At 42.0% G+C, this 27772-nt stretch overlaps 1 protein-coding gene across 1 annotated transcript in view; it reads left to right on the top strand.

The window, feature by feature from the left end:
• LOC122803240 (breast cancer type 2 susceptibility protein-like) overlaps nucleotides 1-27772 on the top strand; it is a 382249-nt gene that overhangs the window by 98911 nt on the left and 255566 nt on the right. The window contains exon 3 of the mRNA XM_044072838.1: nucleotides 20467-20703. Coding sequence (XP_043928773.1) covers nucleotides 20467-20703 — 237 coding nt within the window. The remainder of the gene's footprint in view (nucleotides 1-20466; nucleotides 20704-27772) is intronic.

The following is a 27772-nucleotide window of genomic DNA, read 5'->3' as shown; positions in this document are numbered from 1 at the left end:
GAGCTGAAAATAGTGGCCAACTGACTCGCATTCTTGCTGGACACACTGATTAATTCAGGTCCAGTCTGCCCGTGGTTTCCACTTATCAGAAATTCGGTTTGTAAGCTCTGTCTCCTGTGCATCTAACCCTACGTCGTTATGTGGAAGGGGTCTCCGCTGAGTGTCACGAGGATTCCAATCACCACAGACCATGTGCCAGTCTGGATCTATAATTTGTCTTGCTACTTTTTCTGTCTCTTCTCCATTTAGGTTATAGCTTGGTCTCATACCTTGCAGGTCCTCTGAAAAGTTTGGAAAGTTGACCCTAGGGTGGGGAATACCCTCAGTGGCCTTCATAATATCTTTTGGACTCCAGGATCTATATACTAATAAAGTAGGGTCTTGGATGCTCATCGTGTTACACTGCTGCAGTCATTACACTTGGGTTATCCTGCCATCAGGCGGTCCCGCAGTCGGCCAGAGTTCCAAAGTCTTGGTCCGGCGTCTGTTGCGGTCGCTTCTTCCTTGACGTCAGTGAGCCAGGGGTATACAAGATGCATCAGACGCCATTTTCTTCAGTCTTTCTTGCCGCGTGGTGCCCGAAGCAGAAGCAGTTCGCAAGTACCGGTCGGCCGACTCCTGAGATTTTCGAAGTCTAATTTCAGATCCGAAGTCTTCAATAAAGCTAAGTACCCCATTGGGGAAACTTTTTTCTTGCCTCAGACCGATGTCAGAAAAAGTTAATAATTGTATTTCTTGTGGGAAGCAAATACCTCATAAGGACTTCCACTCTTATTGTATTCCATGCCTAGGCCCTGATCACGACGTCACTAGTTGTCAGTTTTGTGCTAGATTTAACAAACGCACTATAAAAAGACGTTTTGATTTTGCTTTGCACTACTTTGACCGAAGGTTCAATTATACTATGCCATCGGATCAACTGACGGCCGCAATACCGAAAAAACGCAAAGACAAGGATAAAGACAGGCATCCGAGGTCCAAAACCGATGACAAAACCTCTTCCAGGCCAGCCGCCGGTTCTCAGTGAGGCACTTTCACAGCCCCTGACACCCGATACCTCAGAGCTACAGCCCGCCTCCGACTCCCACGTGGAGACAACTAGGCCTCTGGAAACTCAAGGTATTGGGCCTACGGAAACTAATCCCTCAGATGGGTCCAGAGCCGTTGAGCAGGCATCGGCTTCTGAGGGTGTTTTCAGACCTTCACAACTTGCCATTAATGCAACAGCCAAGACAAAAGTACCATTAAAGACAAAGAAGCAAGTACAGCATTCTCCTGGACAGTCCTCCATGCCTAAGAAACAGATGCTTAAAATGGCCGAAGACCTCATTACTCTAATCAGGGATTCCCATCCCCCTCCGGAGAAAAGGCCTAGGCAGGATACAGATTATTCCTCTGATCAGGTTTCCATTTCTTCTGACTCCTCTTCAGACCAGGGATACTCTCTATCCCCCAATGAGGACTCTGATGCTGAAGAATCTATCCCTTCAGCATCTCCTCCTGAGGATTATTCTTTTGGGGAAACTTTACATACCATGAGGGAGCATTTCCATTGGGAAAGTCAGGATTACTCAGAATCCAAGAAAAGGCTCGGGGATTTCCTTTTATTGCCTCAGCACAGGCCCCTGGCTATTCGCCTGTGCTATATATTGTGGATGATGTGTTCTCTGAATCCAGCTTATCTCCTGATTCTTTGCCCCCTGCACCAGCCAAGCCAGATAGGTATTATAGAGTCCCTGACTCTCACAAGTTTCTTTATAAAAACCCTTCTGCTGATCCAGAAACTATTTCCCAGGGTCCAAAAGGGGTTAAGGCTTCCATTGCAAAAAATCAAGTACCCTCTGACAGAGATTCCAGAGCTTTAGATAGATGGGGGAAGAAAGTATACACTTCTGCAACTTTAGCAGTAAGGGCTTTAAATTGCCAGTTTCACATGCTTAAGTACCAACAATTTTTAATGGCTCAGTTAAAACAGAAAATGCTTGCAAGCTCTGAAGCTCCTGATTGTAAAGAAATGCAGGATTTATTGCATGCAGTTGAACAGGTGGGAAAACATACGCTGCAATGTGGTTTTGATTCTTTAGAGGCCTCTTGTAGAGCTGCAGTTACAGGTTCTGTGATTCGAAGACATGCTTGGTTAAAAGAACAGAGTTTACCTGATCATGTTAAGGCAAAATTATTGGATGCTCCTTTACAGCATGATGCCTTGTTTAGTGTTAAGGCAGAAGAGGTGTTAAAGAAAATGGAGGATAAAGCTAAATCTATGCAAACAGTCAAGGATTTCTTACAGGTACAGCCACCTCGATTTAGCAGAAATTGGCCAACAAATAATTGGTCCTTTCCAGTGTCAGACAGGCCACAGAGAGGCAGATACAGACGCCCAAGAGGCAGATCTCAACTCCAAGGCTCAAACAGACAACGACAGTGGGGAACCTCAACCCCAAAAGGAGGTGAGGACAAGTCTCAACCTTACAGGAAAACCTCACAATGACTTTCCCCTTCGTACGCCAAGCACTTCCCTTTTCGAAGCCCCCTTAGGGGGAAAACTAGCACTTTTTCCTCAAAACTGGCAATCACCCAAGACAAATGGGTTCCGAATATTGTGTCTCAAGGTTACAGGTTCCACTTTCATACTTTACCAAGGCTAAAAGGAATGCCAGACCTGCCAGAAAATCAATGGGCAGAGGCACAAAAACAAATTTCAGCCCTCATGGACATGAGAGCTATTCAAAAAGTATCACAACAGGAACAAGGACAAGGATTTTACTCAAGACTCTTACTGGTCCCCAGAAAGGACAAGGCCTGGAGGCCCATACTAGACCTTTCAATTCTAAATACGTACCTGGATATTCCGAAATTCAAAATGTTGACATTACAGCAGCTTCTACCCATGCTGGGCAAGAAGGCTTGGCTTGTTACTCTGGACCTCAAAGAGGCATACCTGCATGTCCTTATCAGACAAAATTGCAGAAGATGCCTCAGATTCAAAGCTGGTACAATGCACTACCAATTCTCTGCACTGCCCTTTGGCTTATCTACTGCGCCCAGGGTCTTCACAAAGTGCCTGGCACCAGTAATTGCATTATGCAGACAAAAAGGAATTCAAATATATCCATACCTGGATGACTGCCTCATTCAAGCAGAGACAAAGGACATTCTTCTACAGCATCTGGCATTTGTAAAAAGGTTGCTAATTTCTCTAGGGTACACAGTAAACTAAAAGAATTCAAAACTAGTGCCCTCACAACAGATTATATTCCTGGGTGCCAACTTAAATACAACGGCCCAGATGGCTTGCCTCACGCCAGATAAACATTTTCAACTAACTCAATATTTTCAATTACTGGCAAAAAAGTCCCATCTCCCTGCAAGAAAAATTCTGCAGGCCCTGGGATTCATGGCATCCTGCATACTACTAATACAATATGCCAGACTGCATATGAGAAAATTACAATGGTACCCAAAAAGTGTTTGGACTCGGCACTCTCACAGTTTAGAAGCAGTAATACCAATGATTCACTGCCTACAACAGGAGTTTCGATGGTGGGCACAGGCATGTCACCTAAACAAGGGTCAGCCTTTTACCCTACCCACAGCCAGGCGGACTCTAACAACAGATGCTTCGGATTACGCCTGGGGAGCTCACATGGCAGGAAAATGCATTCAGGGCAAGTGGACCACAGACCAGATGCATCTTCACATCAATCAAAAAGAGATGTCTGTTCAAAATGCCCTAACAGCTTTCAAGGACCTTCTGCATCCAGGACAATTATTATTAAAGACAGACAACACCACAGTAATGTGGTACATAAGCAAGGGGGCACTCATTCTTATCCCCTATGCAGGCAAGCCATGACCTTGTGGAACACAGCTCTAACGTATCAAGTTCACCTGCACGCACAATTCCTGCCTGGAAAGAAAAATACTCTGGCAGACTATCTAAGCAGAAATATCATGGACCTTCACAAATGTAAATTGAATCCACAAATCTTCAGCATGGTAACGCAAAAATGGGGATGCCCAGACATAGATCTTTTGCCTCCCCACTGAATTGCCAACTACAAAAATTCTGCACAAGGACTTATCACAAACAAGCATGGAAAGTGGATGCTCTTTTGTTCAGCTGGAAAAACCTAAAAGTTTATGCCTTCCTGCCACTGCCTCTCCTGTCAAAGGTACTCCTAAAAGCCAGACAAGAAAAAACACAGATGATCCTGATTGCTCCAGACTGCCCACGCCATCACTGGTACCCTATCTTAAGTAAGTTAGCTCAAGGCCCACCGTGGATTTTGCCTCAAATTTCACACCTTCTGACTCAAGAAAACAATCAGATCCTGCACGGTCCGCTCAAAACCCTAAACCTGGCTGCATGGCAGATTCATTAGTCAAACAGGCAACACCTCTCTCTAAAGCTGTTACGGGTGCCATTTTGGAGGCCAGGAGGCCTAGCACCAGGAAAGCTTACTCAGAAAAATGGAAGAGATTCTGCGCCTGGAACCAGGCTCAAAGCCTTTACCCTCTTGTTCCAAGCATTCCTCAGATTTTACAATATGTAACTGAGATGCTGGACAGAGGCCTATCGTTCTCATCAATTAAGATCCACGCCTCTGCCATTTCAGCACATTACAACACGGATCCTCCTTTATTTTCTCATCCCTTGCTAAAGCAGTACCTCAGAGGGGCTAAAAACATAAGACCGCCCCGGAGAGCACCAACACCAACTTGGGACCTCAATTTCGTTTTGGAAAAACTGTCCCTGCCACCTTTTGAGCCAGCCAATACAGCCGATCTAAAATTTTTATCATAGAAAACAGCTCTGCTCTTTTCTGTAACTTCAGCACGAAGAGTCTCAGAGCTACAGGCATTAATGGCAGTGGAACCTTTCATAATTTTTCATCAGGACAGGATTTCTTTAAGGACAAACCCTACCTTTATGCCAAAGGTGGTATCTAGTGTGGCTCTTAACCAAACCATCCATTTGCCAACTTTCTATCCAAACCCCCAGAATAAAGGAGAGAAACTTCTGCATTCTTTGGACATGCACAGGCAGCTACGCTTCTACTTGGACCAAACAAAAGCTTTCAGGAAAACTGAGCAACTGTTTGTAGCATATGCTGCAGGGTCACAGGGCTGCAGGGTCACAGGGCAAGGCTATCTCAAAGCAGACTATATCCAAATGGATAGAACACTGTATTCGTTACTGCTATACAGCATAGAAAGTCAGTCCCAAATAACATTAGGCCACATTCCACCAGGGCAACAGCCACTTCAACAGCCTTTCTCAGAGGAGTACCTACCAAGGAAATTTTGGAGGCTGCAACTTGTAGTTCAGTGCACACCTTTACGAAGCATTACCACCTGCCTCTTTACTCTAAATCCAGAGCAGGATTTGCCACTGCAGTTCTGCAGGGCCTCCTAGCCAATCCTAACTCTTATAGACCAGCCACCCAACCTTAGCTTTGGGATTCTACCCAAGTGTAATGACTGCAGCAGTGTAACACAATGAACATAGTACAGTTTTATACCCACCATAAATGTAGATGTTTGAGTGTTCACACTGCTGCAGTCCAGGTTACCCTCCCTCCATCCCCTCTGAACTAGCTGGACTTACCTATACCTTTCTATCCTATACAACCTTCGTGGTGTATTTGCTTGTAACTGAAGGTATTGTTTTTATTTTATATGTATATTTTTTTATTAGCAATATGTATTGCCTACCTACTTGGGGGCACCTGACATCTGGGCAAGAAAAACTGAAGAAAATGGCATTGGATGCCTCTTATATACCCCCTGGCACACTGACGTCAGGGAAGAAGCGACAGCAACCGACACCGGACCAAGACTTTGAAATTTGGGCCAACTGCGTGACCGCCTGACGGCAGGATAACCCAAGTGTGATGACTGCAGCAGGGTGAACACTCGAACATCTACATTTATGGTAGGTACAAAACTGTACTTTTTCTGTCCCTGACTGAATAAAACAGAATAGCAAAACCCACCTTACCTGAGCCTACGTGATTGACCACTGATTTGCGGATACCCATCCTTCAATCGGAGATCAGAAGGTGACTGGCCTCTTTTGACGACAATTCAGTCGGAGGTCTTTATATTGCAGAAGAACTGATTTGGTTTCTTCCCTGTACGATTTCAGCCACCTTGGCCGTCTGATCCGAGGTGAAGAGTGTTCCGGTCCAAAGGACCAATCTGTTAAATAAAATTCAAAGATCAATTCACGTAAGGTTCAGCAAGGCATTCTTTATTACTTGCAGCATGGAGACAAATCACGTAGGTACAAGGTTTGTCTGATTTTCAATAGCTTAGCCTGCTGTTTTTATACAGTTCTTTGCACGTACACTATACAGTTCTCTGCACGTACACAGCAGGTGCTTATCAGTTAATTGCTGACTTTTACAAAAACATCTTTCAGAATTTAGCTTGTCCACAGGGCTTGCCCTGTCAAACCCAGTTTCTGAGTTATGGTCCTGTAACTGCCTCTTCCTACCACAACATTTATCTGTTGCTAGTGTGAGGCCTCTATCTCAACATTCCACAGCAAGAACAACAGACTTTTAGGCGTCAGCAGCTTTTACAGAGACCACCAGTATTTACACATTTTACATATAATAAATGTATTAACTCTTAACCCCAAGTGCAGAATTGTACACTATAGTATTTGTACATTTCTCTAACAAATATCTATATCTATAGTATGTAAAATCTCTTTCGCTTGTATGCCTATTTAGATTCATAGATCTAGGCTTACTGCCTTGCAAGCCATTTTAAGCCTAGCCAATTATCCCTTGCGAGACTCAAACCTTGCACCTTGTGTTTGTAAGGCAAACACCTTAACCATTAGGCCAACCTCCCAACCCTTAACATGTATATGGCTCTCTGTTAAATGCTCAGTTGAGTAAGTGTTTAAAGATTGATCCAGAAAGATCCAAAGTACAGAGGATCGTCTGAAATAGCAACATACACTTTTTTTTTTTGCAGGGGGTAAACCCCAACATTCTGACCCCTGACCTCACTGTGCCACAATCTTGCAAAACAGAAACCCCATTCCTTTTGATCTGGTTTGATCTTTAGATATTCCCCCATCTGAGCTTTCAGCATTTAATAGGGATCAATACATATAGTGTATATGTATATGTAATATACACACACACACACACACACACACACACACACACACACACACACACACGAGCTAAGTTCCTCCTAGTTCTCCAATCCAGGCTTCTTTGCTGTACTGGTGGCATCTTCATTAGGGGGGGGGGGGTTCCTCCTTGAGGAAGGCCTGGAAATATACAAGGAATCCCTAGACTCGGAAGCTGCATTTGCTCTTATCTTAAGTTCTAATGTATGTTTGCATTTCTTCAAAGAAAATGGCTTGGAAGAAGCACAATTTGAAAGCAGCCTTCTCAAAGCACTTGGCACTTTGCTTGTTCTGTGGCGAAATCTTGGCTGTATGGGAGCATTTTCTGAAGGCATGACGGTCTTTATAATTATCCATAAGTCCAGGATAAACACCATGCAGTAACAAGATAAGCTAAACTGCGCAATGTGAACATTTTTCAGTTGTATTTGTTAATGAATTAAGTAAACGCAAAATTGTTAGCAAGAAAAACCTTTACAAAAGGGGGGAAAACATTTGAACATATATTGTCTGTGAATGGTGGAAAAGCAGTGTGGAAGAAGAGAAACCTAACACTTGACAGGAAAACACTTCAGAAGTTGCCAAACAGAAGAAAAAGAAACCAATCTAATATGAATCCCGAAGAAATTCTTAGAAAATTAGCAAATTGCTCTCAAAATGAATTGTAGTCTGGGTCTGTTTTTAGGGTGACCAAAATTAACACCATCTGAAAAGATCTGAAGAAGGTGGAAAGATCAGTAGTTGTAGTATACAACTTTTGTTTATGGTAAGTATGCATAACTTTCATATTACCTGTAATTGGAGTGAAGATAGAAAGTATGAGGCTCAGATAGTTTTTCACTAACAGAACAGTAGGGGATACTCTTCCTAGGAGCATAGTTCTTGTCATGGAAGAAAACTGCAGCTACATGTTGGCCACAAAAAAAAAAGTGCAATTTTATTAAAGGTGGTGATTTTGCTGTTTGGGATCTGTTGCTTCAGCCTCATTCACTGACTTCAGAGTAGCACTTGCCTCTTGGTCTATGTTTCCTAAACAGTACTGAATATGTAATACCTCTTTAAGCCTAACATGATGAACTTACACCATGGGACTGACATTCCTAAAGAAGTGGTCTGTGGTTTGATGCAGATATTCAACACGTTCTGCTGCAACAGATATTGCAAATATACTGGCAGACAGATTCATTGCTAACTTTACCCCCCCAAAGGACCAATCGCAATACCAGTAGTTTTCCAGGCACCCAGTATTACTGTTGCACAGGTTAAAACAGCATTGTCCAAAGCCAAAAATACAGCTTCTATGGGACCTGACAGTATCCCTGGCTGTGTTCTACATGAACTACAGAGTGAACTGGCACATCACCTGTGTGCACTGTTCAATCACAGCCTCACCTCAGGCTTTGTCCCTCCCGAATGGCTCACTGCTACAGTCATCCCTCTCCACAAAGGAGGAGCGACTACAGATCCTGGGAACTATTGCCCCATTAGCCTGACGAGTTCATAGGTTCATAGGTTCATACTAGGCTATCTGCCCGAGGGCATTTACAAGCCTAGCCCATAGTTTTGTGGCTTAAGCCACCCCTTTAGTATGGGGAACTATACCCATTATTTTGCTGTGCCTCTGTTGAGCAGTGACACTGAGGTAATCCCTGGGGTATATCTGCGATCTCCCATCCATTGGTCAAGATTTCTCTTGAACAAGGCCAGCGAGGTGCTCTGCCTCACATATACCGGGATTTTATTCCACAGCATAGGGAGTCTTTGGGTGATGAATCTATCCCTCCAGCACGTCCTATTAATAGCCGTGTCGAGGTTTAAGTCTCCGCCTTGTGGCTCTGACGGATCTAGATTTTTGAGGTGAAGCATATTCATCAAATCTGGGTTTGACATGGCCTTGTATGTTAGGCAAAGGTCACCTCTGAGCAAGCGGTGTTTACTGAATAGAGCTGGAGTTCTTTCAGTCGGGCAGCATAGGACAGATGTTTGAGACCCTTTATCCTTTTGGTGAGGAACTTTTGTGGCCTCTCCAGCTGCTGCAAGTGTCGGGTCAGATACATTCCGAATGGGGCATTGTATTCAATCATTGGTCTGATGAGTGATGAGTATAGGGAGACTATGACCTCCCTTGATCTAGATGAGAATCCCTTCATGATAAGGTGGGCAATGTAGAAGGTCTTCCTAACTACTTTAGCTACATGGGTGTCGAATGACAGACTACTATCAACCTGGGTCCCCAGGTCCCTGATAACTTCTTCTGTACTCAGTGGATTGCCACCTATTTGGTAGCTAGTGGTAACCTTGTTTTTCCCGAAGGGTATGACTATGCATTTTTTGGCATTTAACTTTAGGCCATGGCTCTGGCACCAGTTATCCGTTTCTGTGAGACCCTTCTGAAGGATATCTGTGTCAGATGTGTTTTCTACTATGGCGCCCAGTTTGCAGTCATCTGCAAACTTTGTCAGCCATAACCCTCCTGTGTTTGCTTGTACTGGGAAAAGTAGATGCCAAACAAGAGTGGGCCCAGGACTGAGCCCTGTGGTACACCACTTGTGACAGGCTTTGAGTCTGACATGGCGCCAGCAACTCTGACCCTGTGGGTTCTGTCACTCAGCCAGTTTGCAACCCATCTTGTGATGTATGGGTTAACATTTAAGCTGATGAGTTTTTCAATGATACCCGAGTGGGGTATTGTATCAAAGGCCTTAGCCAGATCGAGGTAGGCTGTATGGACTGCCTTTCCTCATCAATGGCTTTGGTGACTGTTTCAAAAAGTCAACCAAGTTTAGAAGGCATGATCTGCCTTTGACAAAGCCAAACTGGGATGGATCCAAAGTCTGCAAATTCCCTATGTCTTTATTTATGAGGTCCATTATGATCCTCTCCATGGCTTTGCAGATAAGGCTTGTCAAGCTAATGGGACGGTAATTTCCAGGGTCGGTGGAGGCACCGCCTTTGTGAAGTGGGACCACAGTTGCAGTGCGCCACTCCCTGGGTACATATCCAGAGGTAAGACTATGATTAAACAGCTGTCCTAGCTGTGGGTTTAATTCCTCGTTGAGTTCGTGGAGCACACAGCCGGGGACACCATCAGGTCCCATGGATGCTGTGTTTTTGCTTTGGAGAGAGCAGTTCTCACTTGGGCGTTGGAGATGTTTGGGGGGCTGCAATCGCTTGGTATAGATATCTCTCCTTTTGGGGGGGGGAGAAGTTTGCACTGAACCTGTCAGCCAGTATGTTGGCAATGTCTGTAGGATCAGTAATCTTCACATCATTTTGAACTAGTTCTGAGCATATCTGGGAGTTTCCTCCCAGGTTTCTAACATAGCTAAAGAAGGCCTTATGATTGTCTTTTGAGTCTTTAGCTATTTTTCTCTCAAAATTTGCTTTGGATGATTTTATGAGAGCTCTTAGTTTTTACTTATAGTGATCAAGGGTGTCTTACCTTTTAAGGATTTTGCTCTATCTTGTAGTAGCTTCCTCCTTTTGTTGTAGAGTTTGTTTATGGCTGGGGTCCACCAGAGTGGATGCTTGCCTTTGGTACAAAGAGTCTTTGTTTTGCTTGGGATTGCCTTATCCATGCAGTCCTGCAGGTGCTGGTAGAAGGCATTTGTAAGTGATTCAGCTGCTTGAGTACTGTTTTCCGCGGCTCGGGGCCTTAAAGGAGACCACACTAGTCTTTAGAAGTGTGAAGTCGGCTTCGAGAAGTTCTTTACTGTGGTCTTTTTATTTCAGGTGGGGTGGGATGAGGACCTCCAGCGAGATTAGTTTGTGATCTGATCTCACCAGTGAGGGGTATACTTCCGGTGTTGAACATTGTGCTCCCATGTTCGTGATGATGAGATCAAGTATGTTTTCTCCTCTTGTGGGATGGTGACTAGTTGTTCCATGGCATTTGAGTTTATGAATTCCAGGAACTTTTGGGCTAGGGTGTTTGGGCTTGAGTAGTGTTCCCAGTCTATATTAGGGTAATTGAAGTCACCTAGTATGATGGTGTTTGGTGATACATTTATCCCCTCTAGTGTTTTCAGGAAGGCCATGTGAGGTTCCTGAGTTTGTGAGGGTGGCCTGTAACATGCTACAATTTGCAGAGCAGTCTTGCCTATGGTTAATTGCACCTGGATGGTCTCCGATGCATCGTGCGTTGCCACCAGTCTTGAGGTGTGGGTGTCTTTGATGAATATGGATACCCCCCCTACTTTCTTGGTATTGTCCGGATTTTGGGGCCGGAACGCATGATAAGAGGTAAAACCTGATAGTGCTGGGGTGCTCTCAGGAGCCTTGAACCAGGTTTCTGTCACTGCACAGACATCGATGTTCTCCATACTGAGAAGGGCCTCGAGTGCGTGCATTTTGAGATTTAGACTTCTGGCATTGAGCAGCATTACCCTTAGTTTTTTTCCTTTTTGTGTTCTAGGGTGGTAGGTTTAGAATTTGAGCCTTGCCTAAAAAGGCACTATGGGGTGGCAAGAGCCTTTGCCAATATCCGAATCCCAGGGTGACAGGTGCAAGCCGTCCCTCATGGCAGCGTGGCTTGTCCAGCATGTCATCCCAGGCAGACAGACATTGATCCCCTTTGAATGACACCAGAGTTTAAGCCAATTGTTAAAGCTGATCATCTTATCTCTGTATTGTGGCATCATTCTTGGTGAAGGTAGGATACTGCTCAAGGTCAGGGTCATACCTGCCTGGGCTACATAATCAGAGAGCTCCTCAATGTCTCTTTTCATGTAGTCCAAGGAGGTACGCCTCAGGTCGCTTACACCAGCGTGGACAATGACTGAGTCATATTTGTACCTGCTGTTGAGAGACCTGAGTGCTTGCATTATGTGGCGGATTCTAGCGCCCGACAGGCAGCTTACTGTGACCTTCTCCTTACTCAGTCTGGTGAGCGGACGCCAGTGTGTCTGACTATGGAGTCACCAATGACTAGTGTGTCTGGCATTGTGTTTGGCCTTAAGGGCTGTGACTGTTTGACACTCTGACTGTGAGGTCTATGTGTTGCAGGTGTTGTGTTCTGAGGTGGTGGTTGTTTGGGTGTCTGCTTTGGTGGCCTCTGCTGTTTTGGTAGATTTTTGATCAGAGCCGCCGAGTATGTCTTTGTGTGTTTGTGTATGATTTGAGGTTGTGATGGTACTATGTGAGACTGGGTCTATAGTGTGTGTGGTAACCTTCTCCTCCTGACTGGTCTTGCCAGTCCTATGTTGAGAGAGCTCAGCCTCCAGTTTGGCCGTATAGTTGCATCTCTCGCATGTATTTGTGTTTTGTGGGAGGAGGAGAGGGTTGTTCAGGTACATGAGGCAATTGTAACATTGCCTCAATATTCCCAGGTTCACCAGCTGAGCAGGAGAGGACACTAGCAACTGATCCTCGACATGCTAGAAGGACTAGACAAAAAAACTTTAAAAGAGATTCCGGGGACGGAGTGACCGAGAAATGGGGGTTTGCCTTTTGGGGTGCTATCTATAAGAGTGCCGTATCAAGGTAATAAGTACTGTAGGAACAAGTGCTAGGTTTAACAGATAGAGAAAAGTCTACTTGGAGTCAAGTAGAGATGATCTTTTTAGGTATTAGAGAAAGTGCTAGTAACAGGGATGCTTAAAGGCAAGATTGAAAAGAATGCACTCTGCAGTGTGCACTAGAGAAGTTAGATATGAAAGTAGGTAACTTGAGTTTTACCTGTTTAAAAAGTTAAGGTTTAGTGGAGAGTTACTATTTTAAAACAGCAAGATGGACTGAAAGGGGTGGTTACTTTTGTATTTTGGTACTATGAAATACTGTAGGATGGCCAATAAATTTAAATAATTGAAGGGGTGGGATTTCAAAAGTGATGGTTTTGTGATTACTCACATAAGCCAGTGAAAGTAGAGAGAAATGAGATATATGGTCAGATTAACATAAGAGGCGGGCAACTAGAAAGACAGTGGTATTTAACAAGACAACTTAAATGGGTGGGAGGGAGGGAAAAATTCTGCCTGACTCAGAACAGAGAGAGCTGTGGTCTCTTTTGAAGTTTTAATATGCTGTTAAACAGAATGCAAGCAAAACACAAGGTAAAGAAAACAAACTACAGTATTCAAAATATAGAAAGACAACACAGAAATACAAAAAATAACAGCAAACTAACCTTTCCTTCACAGCAAAGTGTAGCAGAGTCTGATATACAAAGCTATGCAACGCATCATCATGGACCTAATAAACAAGGATATAGGGAATCTCCAAACTCTGGATCCTACACAGTTTGGTTTTGTGAAGGGTAGATCATGTCAACGTCATTCACCAGAGCTGTTGATGAAGATAAGGTGGTTCATACAGCCTACCATGATCTGGCCAAGGCCTTTGATACCATTCCCCTCTCAGGAATCATAGAAAAACTTAATAAGCTAGGCATCAACCCCTATATCACTAGATGGGTTGCAAACTGTCTCACAGATCCCACAGTGTGAAAGTAGCTAACTCCAAGTCAGACTGCTGACCAGTCACGAGTGGAGTCCCACAGGGTTCGGTCCTGGGTCCTCTCCTGTTTGGTATCTACTTCTTAGAAGTCCAGGCCAACACGAAGGGTCTCTGGCTGACGAAGTTTGCAGATAATTGCAAGTGGGAAGCTATTAACTCCACAAGTGATGTTGACATACTACAGAAAGGCCTCAGTGAGACCAACGACTGGTGTCAGAACCATGACCTTAAGCTCAGTGCCAAAAAATGTGTCTTCATCCCCTTTGGGAAAAACCCGGTTCCCTTGAATTACCACATTGATGGTAGTCCACTGAACACAGAAGGCGTTATAAGAGATCTGGGAACACAGGTTGACGGCAACCTCTCTTTTGACCACCATGTTGCCACTGTGGTCAGAAAGTGGCACATCTCATTACTAAGGGTTTTGCATCAAGGAAGAAAGAGGTCATTGTCTCCCTCTACTCTTCCCTCATTAGGCCAATCATCAAGTACAATGCCCCATTTGGCATGTACCTCCCTAGACAACTGCAACAACTGGAGAGGCCGCAAAAGTACCTCACAAAGAGGATCCTAGGCCTTGAACACTTTTCCTGTACGGACAGACTCAAAAAAACTCCGAACTATTCTGTCTCATATTGCCTATTTAGAAGGCGATCTTTGCTTGACTTACAAAGCCATGTCTGACCCAGCTCTGTTAGAAATGCAACATCTAAAGAAATCCCAATCTCTCTGCACCACACGCTCCAGAGACCTCAAACTCATTACCACAATAAACAGAATGTGCTGGAGGGACAGGTTCATAACCCAGAGACTGCCCATGCTATGGATTAGACTTCCCATACATGTCAAGCAGAGCACCTCACTGACCCTCTTCGAGAAATCGTGATGAGTGGATGGGAAATAGAAAATTCACCCCGAGGATCACTCCAATGGCTCTGCTTGACGGAGGCAGTAGGAACTAAGGTTGGGTGGCACGATGCCAGGGTAATCCTATGGGCTAGGCTTGTAGAGGCTGTACAACTTCCAGGGTTTACTATTGTTTGTGTAAGCTACATTCTGTCATCAGCAGTGTGCCGAAATTCAGAATGTTGAGCGCACAAACAATAGTTGATGGTTGAAGACACTTATGCGAATGCACTAATGCATTCCCATAAGTGTAATTTGGCTATCTGCACGGAGATCGCAGTACAGTAGGGATTGGAAATTCACGCATATCCCCACTGTAGTGCGATCTCGGAGTTAGAATATATAAGTATGGTGGTGTGGGAGGTGCAGGGGGGCTTTTCCCCCCTGCAAAACTGTGATATGTCGTATAGGAGTCTGACTTGCATCAGCTCCTATACGGCTATCATGTGCTGCTTTCGGCAACAATGTCGAATCAAATGTGTTGGGCTTTTGGTTCGACATTGTCACTGTTCGTTGTTATTTCCAGTATTATTATTCCTTGTTTTGAATGGCAAGTGTTTTGCCATTCGAAGAAATAATAGTAAACCACTTCCAGCTTCTACTGAACCTTCAGAAAAACAAAGGTCTCCTCTTTACTCTTAAAACATTTCAAGAAAGCAAACCTAAGTTCATCATTTTTTTTTCTAGTAACGCTGTAATTGAAACTCTTTAAAACTCCCAAGTTCTTAGGAGTAGTAAAATATGATTTTGATCTCCATATAAAAGAAACGGTCAAAAGGCAACAAAAACTTGGTTTCTACAGAATTTATCCATTTAACTGAAGAAGTAAAAGTACATACAGCCACAGTATACCTACTTCCAACCCTTATGTACAGGGCCCCCATATTTAGAAATCTACAAACCACCCAGTTGAACCTACTAGAACAAAAATTTGCAGTGAACCTACCATACAGGTCACACTACTGCTTAGCTCTGTAAAATGTTCCTCTGGTTAGCACTCACTCACTACTTGCCATACTCTCAACTGAATATGGCACATACTGTAATCCACAACCATGAAAAATGCTCAAGCTGTGGCAATATTCTTACTTTTTGTATTCCAAATATAACCCTGCAATCAAGTAAAAATATTTGCTAAGTGTGACCAAATCAACTAATTTAGCAGGAGACACTATTCTCATGTAATGTATCAAAAATGTGGAATTCTTTTCCATTCTTTATATGAATAGGTTCTACACATAAATCTTTAAAAAAAAAAAAAAAAAAAAAAAAAAGTCCTAAAAATGCATCATGACTTGTGTTGCTCCACCCCTGGCTAAAATTTATTTCTCATCTAATCCCATATTAACTACTCCAGCTTTTCTTTTTAAACCCAGCAGATATTATATGCTTTTTCTCTCATTACTACGTGGCTATTTTATTTATATCCATGCTCCTACCTGTTGTCTGGCAGTTGGTGCAGAGGGTTAAGGCTGTGAACAGTAGTTCCTTTAGCCCTCATTTACTGCATGACCTTGAACAAGTCACCTTGTGGTCTGATCTTTCTCAATTCACTATGCAAGGCATGCTCATTTTGTTAAAATTTGCCGAGTGTGTGTATACATTTATAAATTGTTGACTTTTTTGCTTGTTTTCTGATGTGCAACTGTTTGGAAATCGTATAGTAAAATCTTAATTTTTATGTAAATTCGTGTGGAACCTTTCTCCCTGGGCTTCTGCTGAAAAGGGGTTCTCCCCAGTTGGCTGATCCCAATAAACAAATCTAAGTTGATAGCAAAGACCTTTATATTTAATCATCCAATATTTATTTTATTTAAATGTGTTTTGTTAATATTTGTTATATTTTTGTAAGAAAGCTACTTTTCCAAGTTAAAGGCTTTTTTGAAGCAAAGTAAAAGCTTGTCAGTTAGCATGTTAGTTATGCCTTCATAACGTAATAAAATAGTCCTTATTTTTTTAATTGCTTGCTTTATGGAGTTGAAATGTAATGTGTAAGAATAAACCTCAGACTTGCACACACATGCCTTTTTAACGTTTAGTGGTACTTAAATGTTGCAGTTGTAAATGTATGTTAGAAAAATCTGTATTTGTGTGTTATGTAGTTTACTTTCAATGTGTGGTGATTCTGACTCGCACAATATATTTTACCTATCCAACTAGAAACAGCTGCATTTAATTTAAGTGTAGCACAGTGCACAATTGAAAGCCTGTATAATTTTATGTTTAACATTTTTTTCCCTTCCAGAGATTTCCTGGGTTGGATTTGTTCTTTGCAGTCCATTCCAACTCCTCATCTGTGTAGTGGCTGTTGCACAGATGCCTGTGCTATAGGGTGAAAGTGAAGGTACTGTGAAGGGCACACTGCTTTTGATGTATTGTCACAAGCAGAGATCAGTTTGCACCTCAGCGGTCTTGAGATGAGGGCAGTCCTTACTTTACAGGACACTTCCTGCCAAGGTGCTCTTGCCATCCACACCAACAATGTGCCAGTAGTTTAAAACACTGAAAAGTATGTGAATAGACTTTGTCTGCAAATTGCCTTCTGACTGCCAACCATATTCCAGAGCAAGGCAGCTCTCTTGCATGGAGGCAGAGTTGCTGTTTCCTGCTGCCTTATGATGCATTAGTCCCCTAGCAGTTTGGGAGATATCCCATCCCTGGTGTATCTGTGCTGCAACCCGTTTGCACCCATAGCAAATGCTAAGTGCAGTAGCTTCTTTTACATCATCTTTAGTCTTGGGTAGGATCCTGGGGAAGCTATAATGAATGGCTGCAGGACCCCTTTACACTATTTTCCCTGTTTTGTTTTTATATTGATGTTAATTCAGAAGGTTTGATGGAATAACTCCAAAGTAATTTTCGAGCTCTGTTTTGGACTTGACATTTCCACAGCTGAGCTGCTCTGGGCTCTTCTTTGGGAAAAGCTTCTACACTGGGGCTCTTTAGAGTGTCATTATCGAGACACCCTTCTGACAAGTGTCGTATGCACCTTCATTTGCTACACCTGACTGCATGGTTTGAGCAGTGGCTGTCCATGCAGTGCTTGGGCAATCAAAATCCTCACTTCTGTCCAGAAATGTAATACCAGAAAGACATATAAAAATAAATGGGCATGCTTCTCTGTATTAGCAGCTTCCAAATATCCAGATCCTTTCATCTCTCTTATGTCTGTAGTATTAGACTACTTTCTCTCAAATCTCATCACAGGATAAAATTATCCCTTTGACAAGGTACACCTGGCAGCTATTTCATACCTCAGGGTTGTAACGTTTTCACTAACATCCTAGAAAGTATACCAGCCTTTCTCAAAGGAATTCTTATCTGCCATCCTGTCAAGGATCTTTGTGTTCTGTGGGATTTGTACTTTGTTTCAAATAAATTGACTCTTCTCCTGTTGAATCAAGTACTATGTCAGAGCTGAAGTACGTGTCTTGGAAGATTCTTTTTGACTGTTACTTCTGCTAGAAGAGTGTCTGAATTAAGAACCATGTGTTAAAATCCTGTCTGCTTAATTTTCCTAAGGATAGGGCATCATTGTGAGCTAACTTATCATTTGGACATACTGTAGTCACCAAGGCAAATCTCAGTCCGTATATTAATCTACCTGAATTCTTTCCCAGTTACACTATATACATTGTGTAGATGCCCACAGCCAGCTCACATTTTATGTAGACAGAACCAGCTCTGTCAGAAAAAACTCACAGCTATTTATTTCCTTTTCTAGCAGGAAATTAGGTTTTTAAGTTTCTAAAATTGCTTTATCCAAGTGGATGACTGATTTTTTTTTTGATTAAATTCTCTTATGATAAAGACAGTAAAACTTTGTCTTCTATGTCTGTATCTCATTCATCAAGAGGCACTAACTACGTGTCAAGTTTTTTTTTTTTTGGACTGCATCATTAGAGAATGATGACTGTAGCTGTTAAATGGGCTTCACATAATACTTTTGCAAGACTCTACAAATTGGATGTGATGTCTAGACTTCTGTCTTTAGGGCAACATTTATAAGGGTGTGTTCATTGAAAGTGACCATTCAGGAGGATATGATTGCGACTCTGTCTGACTATAGATTTCCTCATAGCACATGTGAAATTCATGTACTTGACGTAACATTAGACAGACTAGTAGATCCGTTGTTGTCCGTGTACCTGCTCTTCTCCCTGCACCATTGCAGACATGATGTATGGGAGAGTTCCTGGTGATTGCATATATTGTTCTGCCTTGGTGTGACAGAACAGTGGTCTGGAGAAGAAGCTGCTTTGCAGAGCATTGTGGAAACAAGTTTAGGGGCTAGTAGAGTGGGAAGGTTTATAGATGTTGAGATGACTAAGGGACTGTGGAATTAGAATTGACAACAGCTGTCCTGTTCATGCAGATCTAACATTAAATACTTTCGTACTTTTACATCCTAGTCACAGTGGTCTGGGTCCTTTTATTAACCCAATTTAAAACACTGTTCTTCGGTGAATGCCACTAGTTCATATAACATTTTACCAGTGCTGTTTACTTTTCCATTTTTGTTCTGTGGCATGCCATCTTTTTACTTATTTATGCACATCGTCTCTGTCTTTTTCTTCTCTAATCATTTCTTCTCCTATACTTGTCTACACAGTTTGTCACCCATTTTACTATTTGCAGTGATGTTTGGAGGGCAAGGGTAAGCATTTCCTGTCTGCTTATCTGTGCTTCCTTCATTTTCTGCTGCTAGTGTTTGTTTTCTGTACTCGTTGAACTTTGTGTTGTGAACTAGCTTATTGTAAATTTTGCCGTGGGCAAGCAGCAGTTCTGAGAGTGTCATTTTATGCTTAATCTGTGCAGTGGACAAGCAGCAGTTCTGAGAATGCCATTTTGTGCTTAACATTTAAGTTGCTTTCCCAGGTTTTCATATCCTCCTGTACTACTCTGATGGACTCCAGTTAATTTGTTATATGGGTAAAAAAAGAAGGTGGATAGTGTAATAAGAAAAAGGGAAGTGAGAAAATAAGGGAAACTAAGTAGGATGACAAAAACTGGAAAGGAGGGTGAGGCAAGAGGGTATATTGCATACAGGGAGAGTAACATAGTTTTGTTCTGTTGAGTGGGGGCTGCTGCCTCAAAACTGACTGCTCTTTTTTTTTTTTTTTTTTTTTTTTTTAAGAAGGAGAGTGAGGGGTTAAGGGAGGGTGAAATCTTCCCCCTTGCAAATGGAATCAATAAAAAGACACATCAGAATCTGTCACAATGTTACACCAATAGTGGCTGTCAAACTATGCTACTACCATAACATTATCAATGCATTTGTATGGCTTTGTATAGCTTTCATAAAGTCCAATTGCTATGTTAATGCCTGCCACTGTGAATATTTAAGACTTCCCCTGGTAAATTCTGTGTTGTGATGCAAGGTAACAGAAATCTTCCTCTTTCGGCTTTTTCCCGGTTAGGGGTTGCCACAGCGGATCACCTGTCCACTCATGATTGCCAGTAGAGTTTTACGGTGTCTAGTTGCCAGCCCGGCACCCAACCTTCCACAGAAGGCACACACACACACACACACACACACACACACACACACACACACACACACACACACACACACACACACACACACACACACACACACACACACACATGCACACACTCATACCTAGGGCCAATTTAGAGTGTCCACTCCACCTACAGCATGTCTTTGGGATGTGGGAGGAAACTGGAGCACCCGGAGGAAACCCACGCGACCACAGGGAGGACATGCAGACTCCACACAGAAGGCACCCCAGCCGAGGATCGAACCGGAGAACCTCTTGCTGTGAGGCGACAACGCTAACCACTGCACCACTGTGGCCACCCCATGCAAGGTAACAAAAATGAATAGTTTAAATTATGACATGTTGCAACAAACTTTTTAGCATAATGTAGTTTTATTAGTTTAACATTTATTCCTAGTTTGTGTTATTAACAATTTATTGCTTTTTTAGATTTAGGTCCACTTAGTGTAAACTGGTTTGAAGAACTCACCCTGCAGACTCCAGCTTACAGGCCTAAGGAGTTGGAGGACCAATGCCATCCAGCTAATTGGTCAAATGAAAATTGTTTCAAAACACCATGGAGTAAGCCACCACCATGCAGTCAACTGCTATCAACTCCTGCAGTTTTCAAAGATCACTCTTCTAGAGTTCCTCTTGACTTCACTCCTGAGAAGGATGTGTCCAAAAGTAAGTTGTGGTTAATTTCAGCATTTCTGACTACTCTTACTTATTACTTCATAACAGCTATAACACAGTTTGAATGGTAGTGCAAGTATAGTAAAGTGTAAAAAGACTGTGCAGTGCTAAACCATTATTTGCTTACTTGATGAAAGAGTGCCTTTGGAAGTTCATGGGTTAGTGAAGTAGTAATCTGAATATGTTTTTGTAATCAAGGAAGATTATTATAAATTTATGCATTGAATTATCTACAACTAGATAGCTGCATGCAGTGATTTTTTTTTTCTTTTTTTCTTTATCATATTAGAAAAAGAAACAATTGTAGGGCTTTAACTATATCTTAATAATCAGTTTATATTTATGAAGCAAATCTTTCCATTTATTCTGTGTTTAATATGACTTTAGTTATAAAATGGTAAACATGATTCCTTGTTCTTTTTTAAGCAGGTCAATCATTTCCTTAAAGCTGCTTGTACGTTTGTTCCTTTCATTTGAACTTCACATTTTGGTTTGGGGGTGATGATTATTTTAACACCTTTATGGAGTTAATTAACACTGATGACATAGGCAAACTTACATTATTATAAAAGCAAATAACCCATATTAACAAGTTCACATTTACAAACATTATACATCTCCTATATTCTTATATGAAATGTAATCAGTCCAACATTACATAAATTGTTCAATCCCTACCTTTTCTTAAACCGTATTCCTCCTCTAAAATATTTTCTGCAAGTATTGTTCCCAGAATTTCAATTTGTTTCTATATAATTTACTCAAACTGTTTCCTAAAGATCCTATAGCCTTTTCTTGTTTTCTCTGTCAAAATATTCACTACTTAAAGTTTGGCTGGTTTAGACTTTGATTTCCATTTTCTAGCAATTGTTTGACAGCCACCAGAATTAAACTTAAAAAGACTTTACTATGTCTAGTCAATTCAGATCCTGTATCCCAGCTAAAAAAAAAAAAAAAAAGTTTCCTTAGTTATACTCATATGCTCACCCAGCATTCCTGACTGAGTACTCTGCAGGGAATTTTTGAAATCTGACAACTTATTACCCTCTGACAACATATGGTACTAGGTACCGCTTTCTTCCACATCGCACCTACAAATTTGCCATATACCTGAGGAAAAATTCTTTGTCATTTTCTTGGGGTGGAGTAGTACTTGTGCAAAAAATTGCTTTTCTAATCTCCCTTCCCAATCTTTTCTGACATCGTCTGATTTGATTCTTATAGTTATACTACAATATTTTATCTTCTCTACTAATTATCCATTTTTTAACAGCAGCTTCTGTTTTAGATCCCACTAGAAACTTAACCTATTCCTTTCTGTTTGCTTATACACTGATATCAATATCTGATGGTGCAAATGTCTTGTCTTCTTCCCATTTTATTACCTCTCTCTCTAATTTGTTCCCAGTGCCTTGGTTCTTTTGCCAGCTTTGTCCAGTAAAGCCCCTACCCCCTCTTGCTTATTCTTTGCTCCTGATTGAAGTCATCCCTATAGGTAGAATCTTTCTCCATTCCCATGTTGTTGGCTTAGCAATTAGTATACTTTCGGCTACTTTACAAGTATATTTCTCTGTATGGCTGCTGTTCTTCTTAAGTATTTGCATCCAAAATCATACCATGTCCTTACTTCTTGAAACTTGCTCCTCTGTTTCGTCATCCCTTTCCACTTTGAAGTGAAGCTTTCTGTTTGTGTTATTTATAAGAGCCTTAACTGTGTAGCTCTAAAATATACCTTCAGATCAGGTAATCCTAAGCCACCATGTTGTTTTGGAAGCATCAACTTATCCCACTTGGTTAGGGCTGGTTTCTTCCTTTCTCTCCAGGTTCCCAATAAGATTCCCCACTGGCACAGCTATAGGGTCCAGATCTCAGCCTGGTGGGCAAGCTAAAACCTCCAGCCCCCTCTCTGTCTAACCAGTACTTCATGTCCCTACCCAAGTACCTGACACACACACACACACACACACACACACACACACACACACACACACACACACACACACACACACACACACACACACACACACACACTTTGAGATAAGAGTTATGTACAACCAAACAGACACTCCTGAGGAAGGCTAGCACAGTTTCTCCAACTGTGCCCCTTTTACCCAGACTATGCGGTAGTACCACTTGCCACCACCCACTAATTTATCAGCTACTAAAATGCCCTTATGAAAGGGTGTCCAATTATACTGTGCAATATTGTTATCCAAATGTTAAGTGCAACTGAACAGTCAAGACTTATTGGAGTGGCTTGGCCAGTATCACTATATACATGCATTGTACTCTAGAGCTTAAATTATCTCTACACAAAACAGCCAGAGGTGAAAGGTTTAACAATATTTAATTATAACTAAAAACACAAGACAATACGTCTTACTACACAGTGCCAGTCAAGAGTTCAGAGATCACAGAGAAATACTTAAAATAATACAGTAGAAAAGATCTGACATCAATACAGAAAAAAACTAATCTTCATAGTTCCTAGCTATATGTAAGAGGAAACACAGTTCTAAAATAAACTTACATATAGAACACAGGCAGTGCTGGTGAGTTGGATGTTCTCAAGACAAATGCTCAATGCCCTCATTCTTTCTGTCCTTAAATTGATAACACGGTACCACTGATTCATTTCAGATTACATCATTTCTTTGTGGTTCCCAGGCTAACAGAAACTTAGAGGTTAATAGCCCTTTTGATCTTGCAGCTGGTCAGGAAACCAGAACATTAAAAGAAATTATACATGTAAATTCTAGCCATTAACTCTGGCCTCAAAACAATAGGCAGAATGCCACCCTCTAAACATCTCGGCTCCGAGTTTTAGATCAAAGAATTTCACAATGCTTGATGTACCAGCTTTCTTACAGCAGAGTGCACTGTTACAGTCATTTCAGTTCAACATACAATACAGTCTTTTCACATTTAAGAGAAACACGCTTGTGGCTTACATTAATATTTACAAATGGCAGAATTATCTACAAATTCTATCTAGCTAGGCTGGCAGCCTTCACCTATCTTCTCACACGCACGTTCCGTAAAATATAATTTGTGTCTAGCCTAGCCCAGTTGTTCTAGCTTGAGGAATAATATGTAAATTCTGTCCAAGGTCCTGCTACTTAATTCACCTCTTCCGTACCAAATATTTTCATCTCTTTCTTCAAAAATCTGTCCTGTTTTTGTTATATTTTCCCCTTCAAGGCCACACAGATACATCCTCACTATTGCAAATCAAATTCCAGTCCCTACCTATAAGCAATATTCCATGCTGAAAGCTGATAATTTCTTCATAATTGTCTTAAATTGTCTTAAAGGGACAGTCCCAGAGATTGTTTGTTTTGATTGTGGTTTTTGCTTACACTTTCAGTCTGGCATTCTGAACACATCCCAGCTTTGGCTGCGGGAGTTGGGGGATGGGTATTTATAGGAAGTTTTAATGGTATTAGTCAAATTCCATTTGAAATTGCAGTTGTACTCAAAACAACTCTCACTGGCTTGTTCATTAGTTTCACCTGTGCTTTTTATCCTCAAAATTCCAGAAATGCTACTTTTCTGTAAGACCTTACTTGCTACTACCTTGCAGAAAAGCATATGAGCAACGCAAAGCTAAAACATTAGTAAACAGAGTTTTCTGTTTTATTTCCTATTTTATTTTGTGTATATTTCTGAAGGCTAGCTATGATGTTTATGCAGGACTGCCACTTGCTTTGTAGAAAAAGTTTCAAGCAGTCTTTTTTTTTTCTTCTTTTTATTTTCTTTCAAGTTTTGTTTTTTGATCTCTGAATACTGGCCAAGTGTAATGTTTTTTTCTAAACTGCTGTAAAAAAAAAAAAAAAAAGTGTGATGCAAGCAATAGATTAATTTTAAACGAAGTCCAAAACTATCCAAAACTTGCTGTCACAATGTGGCTGTGCAGTACGGCAACCCGTGATAGTTATACATACTAATTCTGAGATTGCTTTACTATAGAATAAGGGGTACATGTCAGTAGACTACAGTTTAGTGAATTCATACTAAATCTTAGCATTCTTTTGACTAGAATGCTCTCAATTATGCTATGCAGAATAAATAAAGGAAATAGAGCTATACAATTAAGATAAGCTTTTTGAAAAGTTCTTGAACAGAAAATGCCAAGAGTCTTGCCTAACCACCACAAACGCACACATACACAAATGTAATAACCTTGTTGTTTCCCAGTGACTGAAAGCTTTGACAGGAACTGAATATTAATTGTGTTTACCAGAGGGAATGAAAACGGGGCTGCATAAAGTAAATTGAAACCAGTAGTAAGGTTCATGATGATGTGGAAAGTGGGTGCTGACAACTGGGAGGTATCAGGGCAAGTTTCTTTCGGTCAGAAGATTAGACTCTGTGATTGTTCCGTTAAGCTCCATTGTAGAAGTTTTAGGTGGAATATAAATACATGCCAGCGTAATCCTCCTCGCTTGCCAGTATATTCCCTTACTACAACAAATCTGCCATTATTATCTTTTTTTCTCCTTTGCCGCTATTGGAGCTCTTCTAGCATACTCCCTTTTCCTTTTTCCCAGATATTCTGGTGAATAACCAACCTGAAATCCTTTCTTTATCACATTCACGTGCTCAGTTCTTTACATTCTTTGTTTCCTGTAGCATAGCTGTTTGCACTCTGCATTTCTTACTATAGTTCACTACACTTTCTCTTTTGCAAATACCTGAGAGACAATTCACATTCCACATAATATGGAAAGTTTTGCCATTATGAAGAGAAGTTATTATTCCTACCTGTTACGTGTAGCAGCCTTTTTATGTCTAGTTTCAGCTTTTGTTTTACATGCATGCACTAATGTTTGGCAGGTTGAGCTTTTATAGAGTTGTTTCTTGTCATGTCTATTTGAACCTATGTCACATCTTATAGGTTCATAGGTTCATACTAGGCTATCTGCCCTAGGGCATTTATAAGCCTAGCCAGAGTGTGTTTGGCTTTCGCCACCCATTTTAAATTAATTTTGCTATGCCCTTTTTCGAGGTTAGTATACTGTGCCTCTGTCTAACAGTGACACAGAAGTGATACCCGGGGTAAACCTACGATCTCCCATCCACTCATCAAGATTCCCCTTGAAGAGAGTCAATGAGGGACTCTGCCTAACCTGGACTGGGATTTTATTCCAGAGTGAAGGGAGCCTCTGGGGTATGAATCTGTCCCTCCAGCATGTCCTATTTATTTCAGTGCTGAGGTTCAAGTCTCTCGAGCGCATAGCTTGATGGTATTTGGATTTTCTGAGGTGCAGCATGTCCATTAATTCCGGGTTGGACATTGCTTTATACATCAGGCACAGATAGTCTCTGAGCAGGAGGTATGCCACTGAGTAGAGCTGGAGTTTCTTTAACCAGGCAGCATACGGCATCTGTTTGAGCCCTTTGATCCTCTTGGTGAGGTACTTTTGGGGTCTTTCCAGTTGCTGTAGGTGTCTGGTAAGGTACATCCCAAAAGGGGCATTGTACTCAATTATGGGCCTGATGAGGGATGAGTAAAGAGGCGCGATGACCTCCCCTGATCTAAATGTGAATCCATTCATGATTACGTGGGCTATATAAAATGTTTTTCCTAACCACTTTGGCCACATGGTTGTCAAATGAGAGATTGCTATCAACTTGGGTCCCCAGGTCCCTAATTACTTCTTCTGTACTTAATGGATTACCACCTATGTGATAATTTGTGGGCACTTTGTTTTTGCCAAAGGGGATGACTATACACTTTTTGGCATTTAGCTTGAGGCCATGGCTGTGGCACCAGTTGTCTGTTTCTATGAGGCCTTTTTGGAGGATGCTTGTGTCGGCTGGAGAGTCGATTACGGCGCCCAGTTTGCAGTCATCTGCGAACTTGGTCAGCCACAGTCCTTCCGTGTTTGCCTGTACCTCCGAGAAATATATACCGAACAAGAGAGGTCCCAGGACTGAGCCTTGTGGGACACCACTTGTAACTGGTTTGGAGTCTGACATGGCTCCAGCAATTCTAACCATGTGGGTTCTGTCCTTGAGCCAGTTTGCAATCCATCTAGTGACATAGGGGTTTATATTTAAGCTGGTGAGCTTATCTATAATGCCCGAGTGGGTATTGTATCAAGGCTTTTATGAGGCCCAGGTAGGCTGTGTGGACCACCTTCCCTCGTCAATGGCCTTGGTGACTGTTTCAAAGAAATCAACCAGGTTTAAGAGGCAGGATCTGCCCTTAACAAAGCCGAATTGGGTAGGATCCAGTGTCTGTAGGTCCCCAATATCTTTATTTATGAGGTCCAGGATGATCCTTTCCATAGCTTTGCAGACCAAGCTAGTCAGGCTTATGGGGTGATAGTTTCCAGGATCCGTTGAGGCACCACCTTTATGGAGAGGGACCACTGTTGCTGTACGCCACTCTTTGGGCACATATCCTGTAGTAAGGCTGAGATTGAACAGTAGTTTTATGTTTGGGTTTAGCTCTTCTTGGAGTTCATGTAGGACGCAGCCCGGGACACCGTCTGGTCCCATTGATGCTGTGTTTTTTGCTTTGGAGAGGGCGGCTCTTACCTGAGTATCTGAGATGTCAGGGGGGCAGCACTCTGCTGAGATAGATATTTGCCCTTTTGGTGGGGAGGGGGGGAGAAGTTTGCGCTGAACCGGTCAGCTAGGATGTTGGCAATGTCTGTGGGTTCAGTATATTTTTAGTCATTTTGGACTAATTCTGAGCATATCTGGGAATTACCATCCAGGTTCCTAACATAACTAAAGAAAGCCTTGTAATTATCCTTAGTGTCCTGTGCAATTTTTCTCTCGAAGCTGGCCTTAGACAATTTTATGAGTGCCCGTAGTTTTTTGCTAATACTGATCAGTGATGCCTTCCCTTTTTGGGATTTTGCTCTATTATTTAGTAGCTTCCTCCTTCTATTGTATAGTTTGTTTATGGCTGGGGTCCACCAGATAGGACGTCTGCCTTTGGAGGATTGGGTCTTGGTTTTATTTGGGATCGCATGAACCATGCATTCCTGAAGGTGTTCATAGAATGCGTTTATAAAGGATTCTGCGGTCTGGGCCGTATTTTCCA

Source organism: Protopterus annectens, chromosome 5.part1 (genome assembly GCF_019279795.1).
Source record: "Protopterus annectens isolate FY-2018-M chromosome 5.part1, PAN1.0, whole genome shotgun sequence".
In the NCBI taxonomy this organism is placed as follows: Eukaryota; Metazoa; Chordata; order Ceratodontiformes; family Protopteridae; genus Protopterus; species Protopterus annectens.
This window is presented reverse-complemented; position numbering and strand designations above follow the sequence as displayed.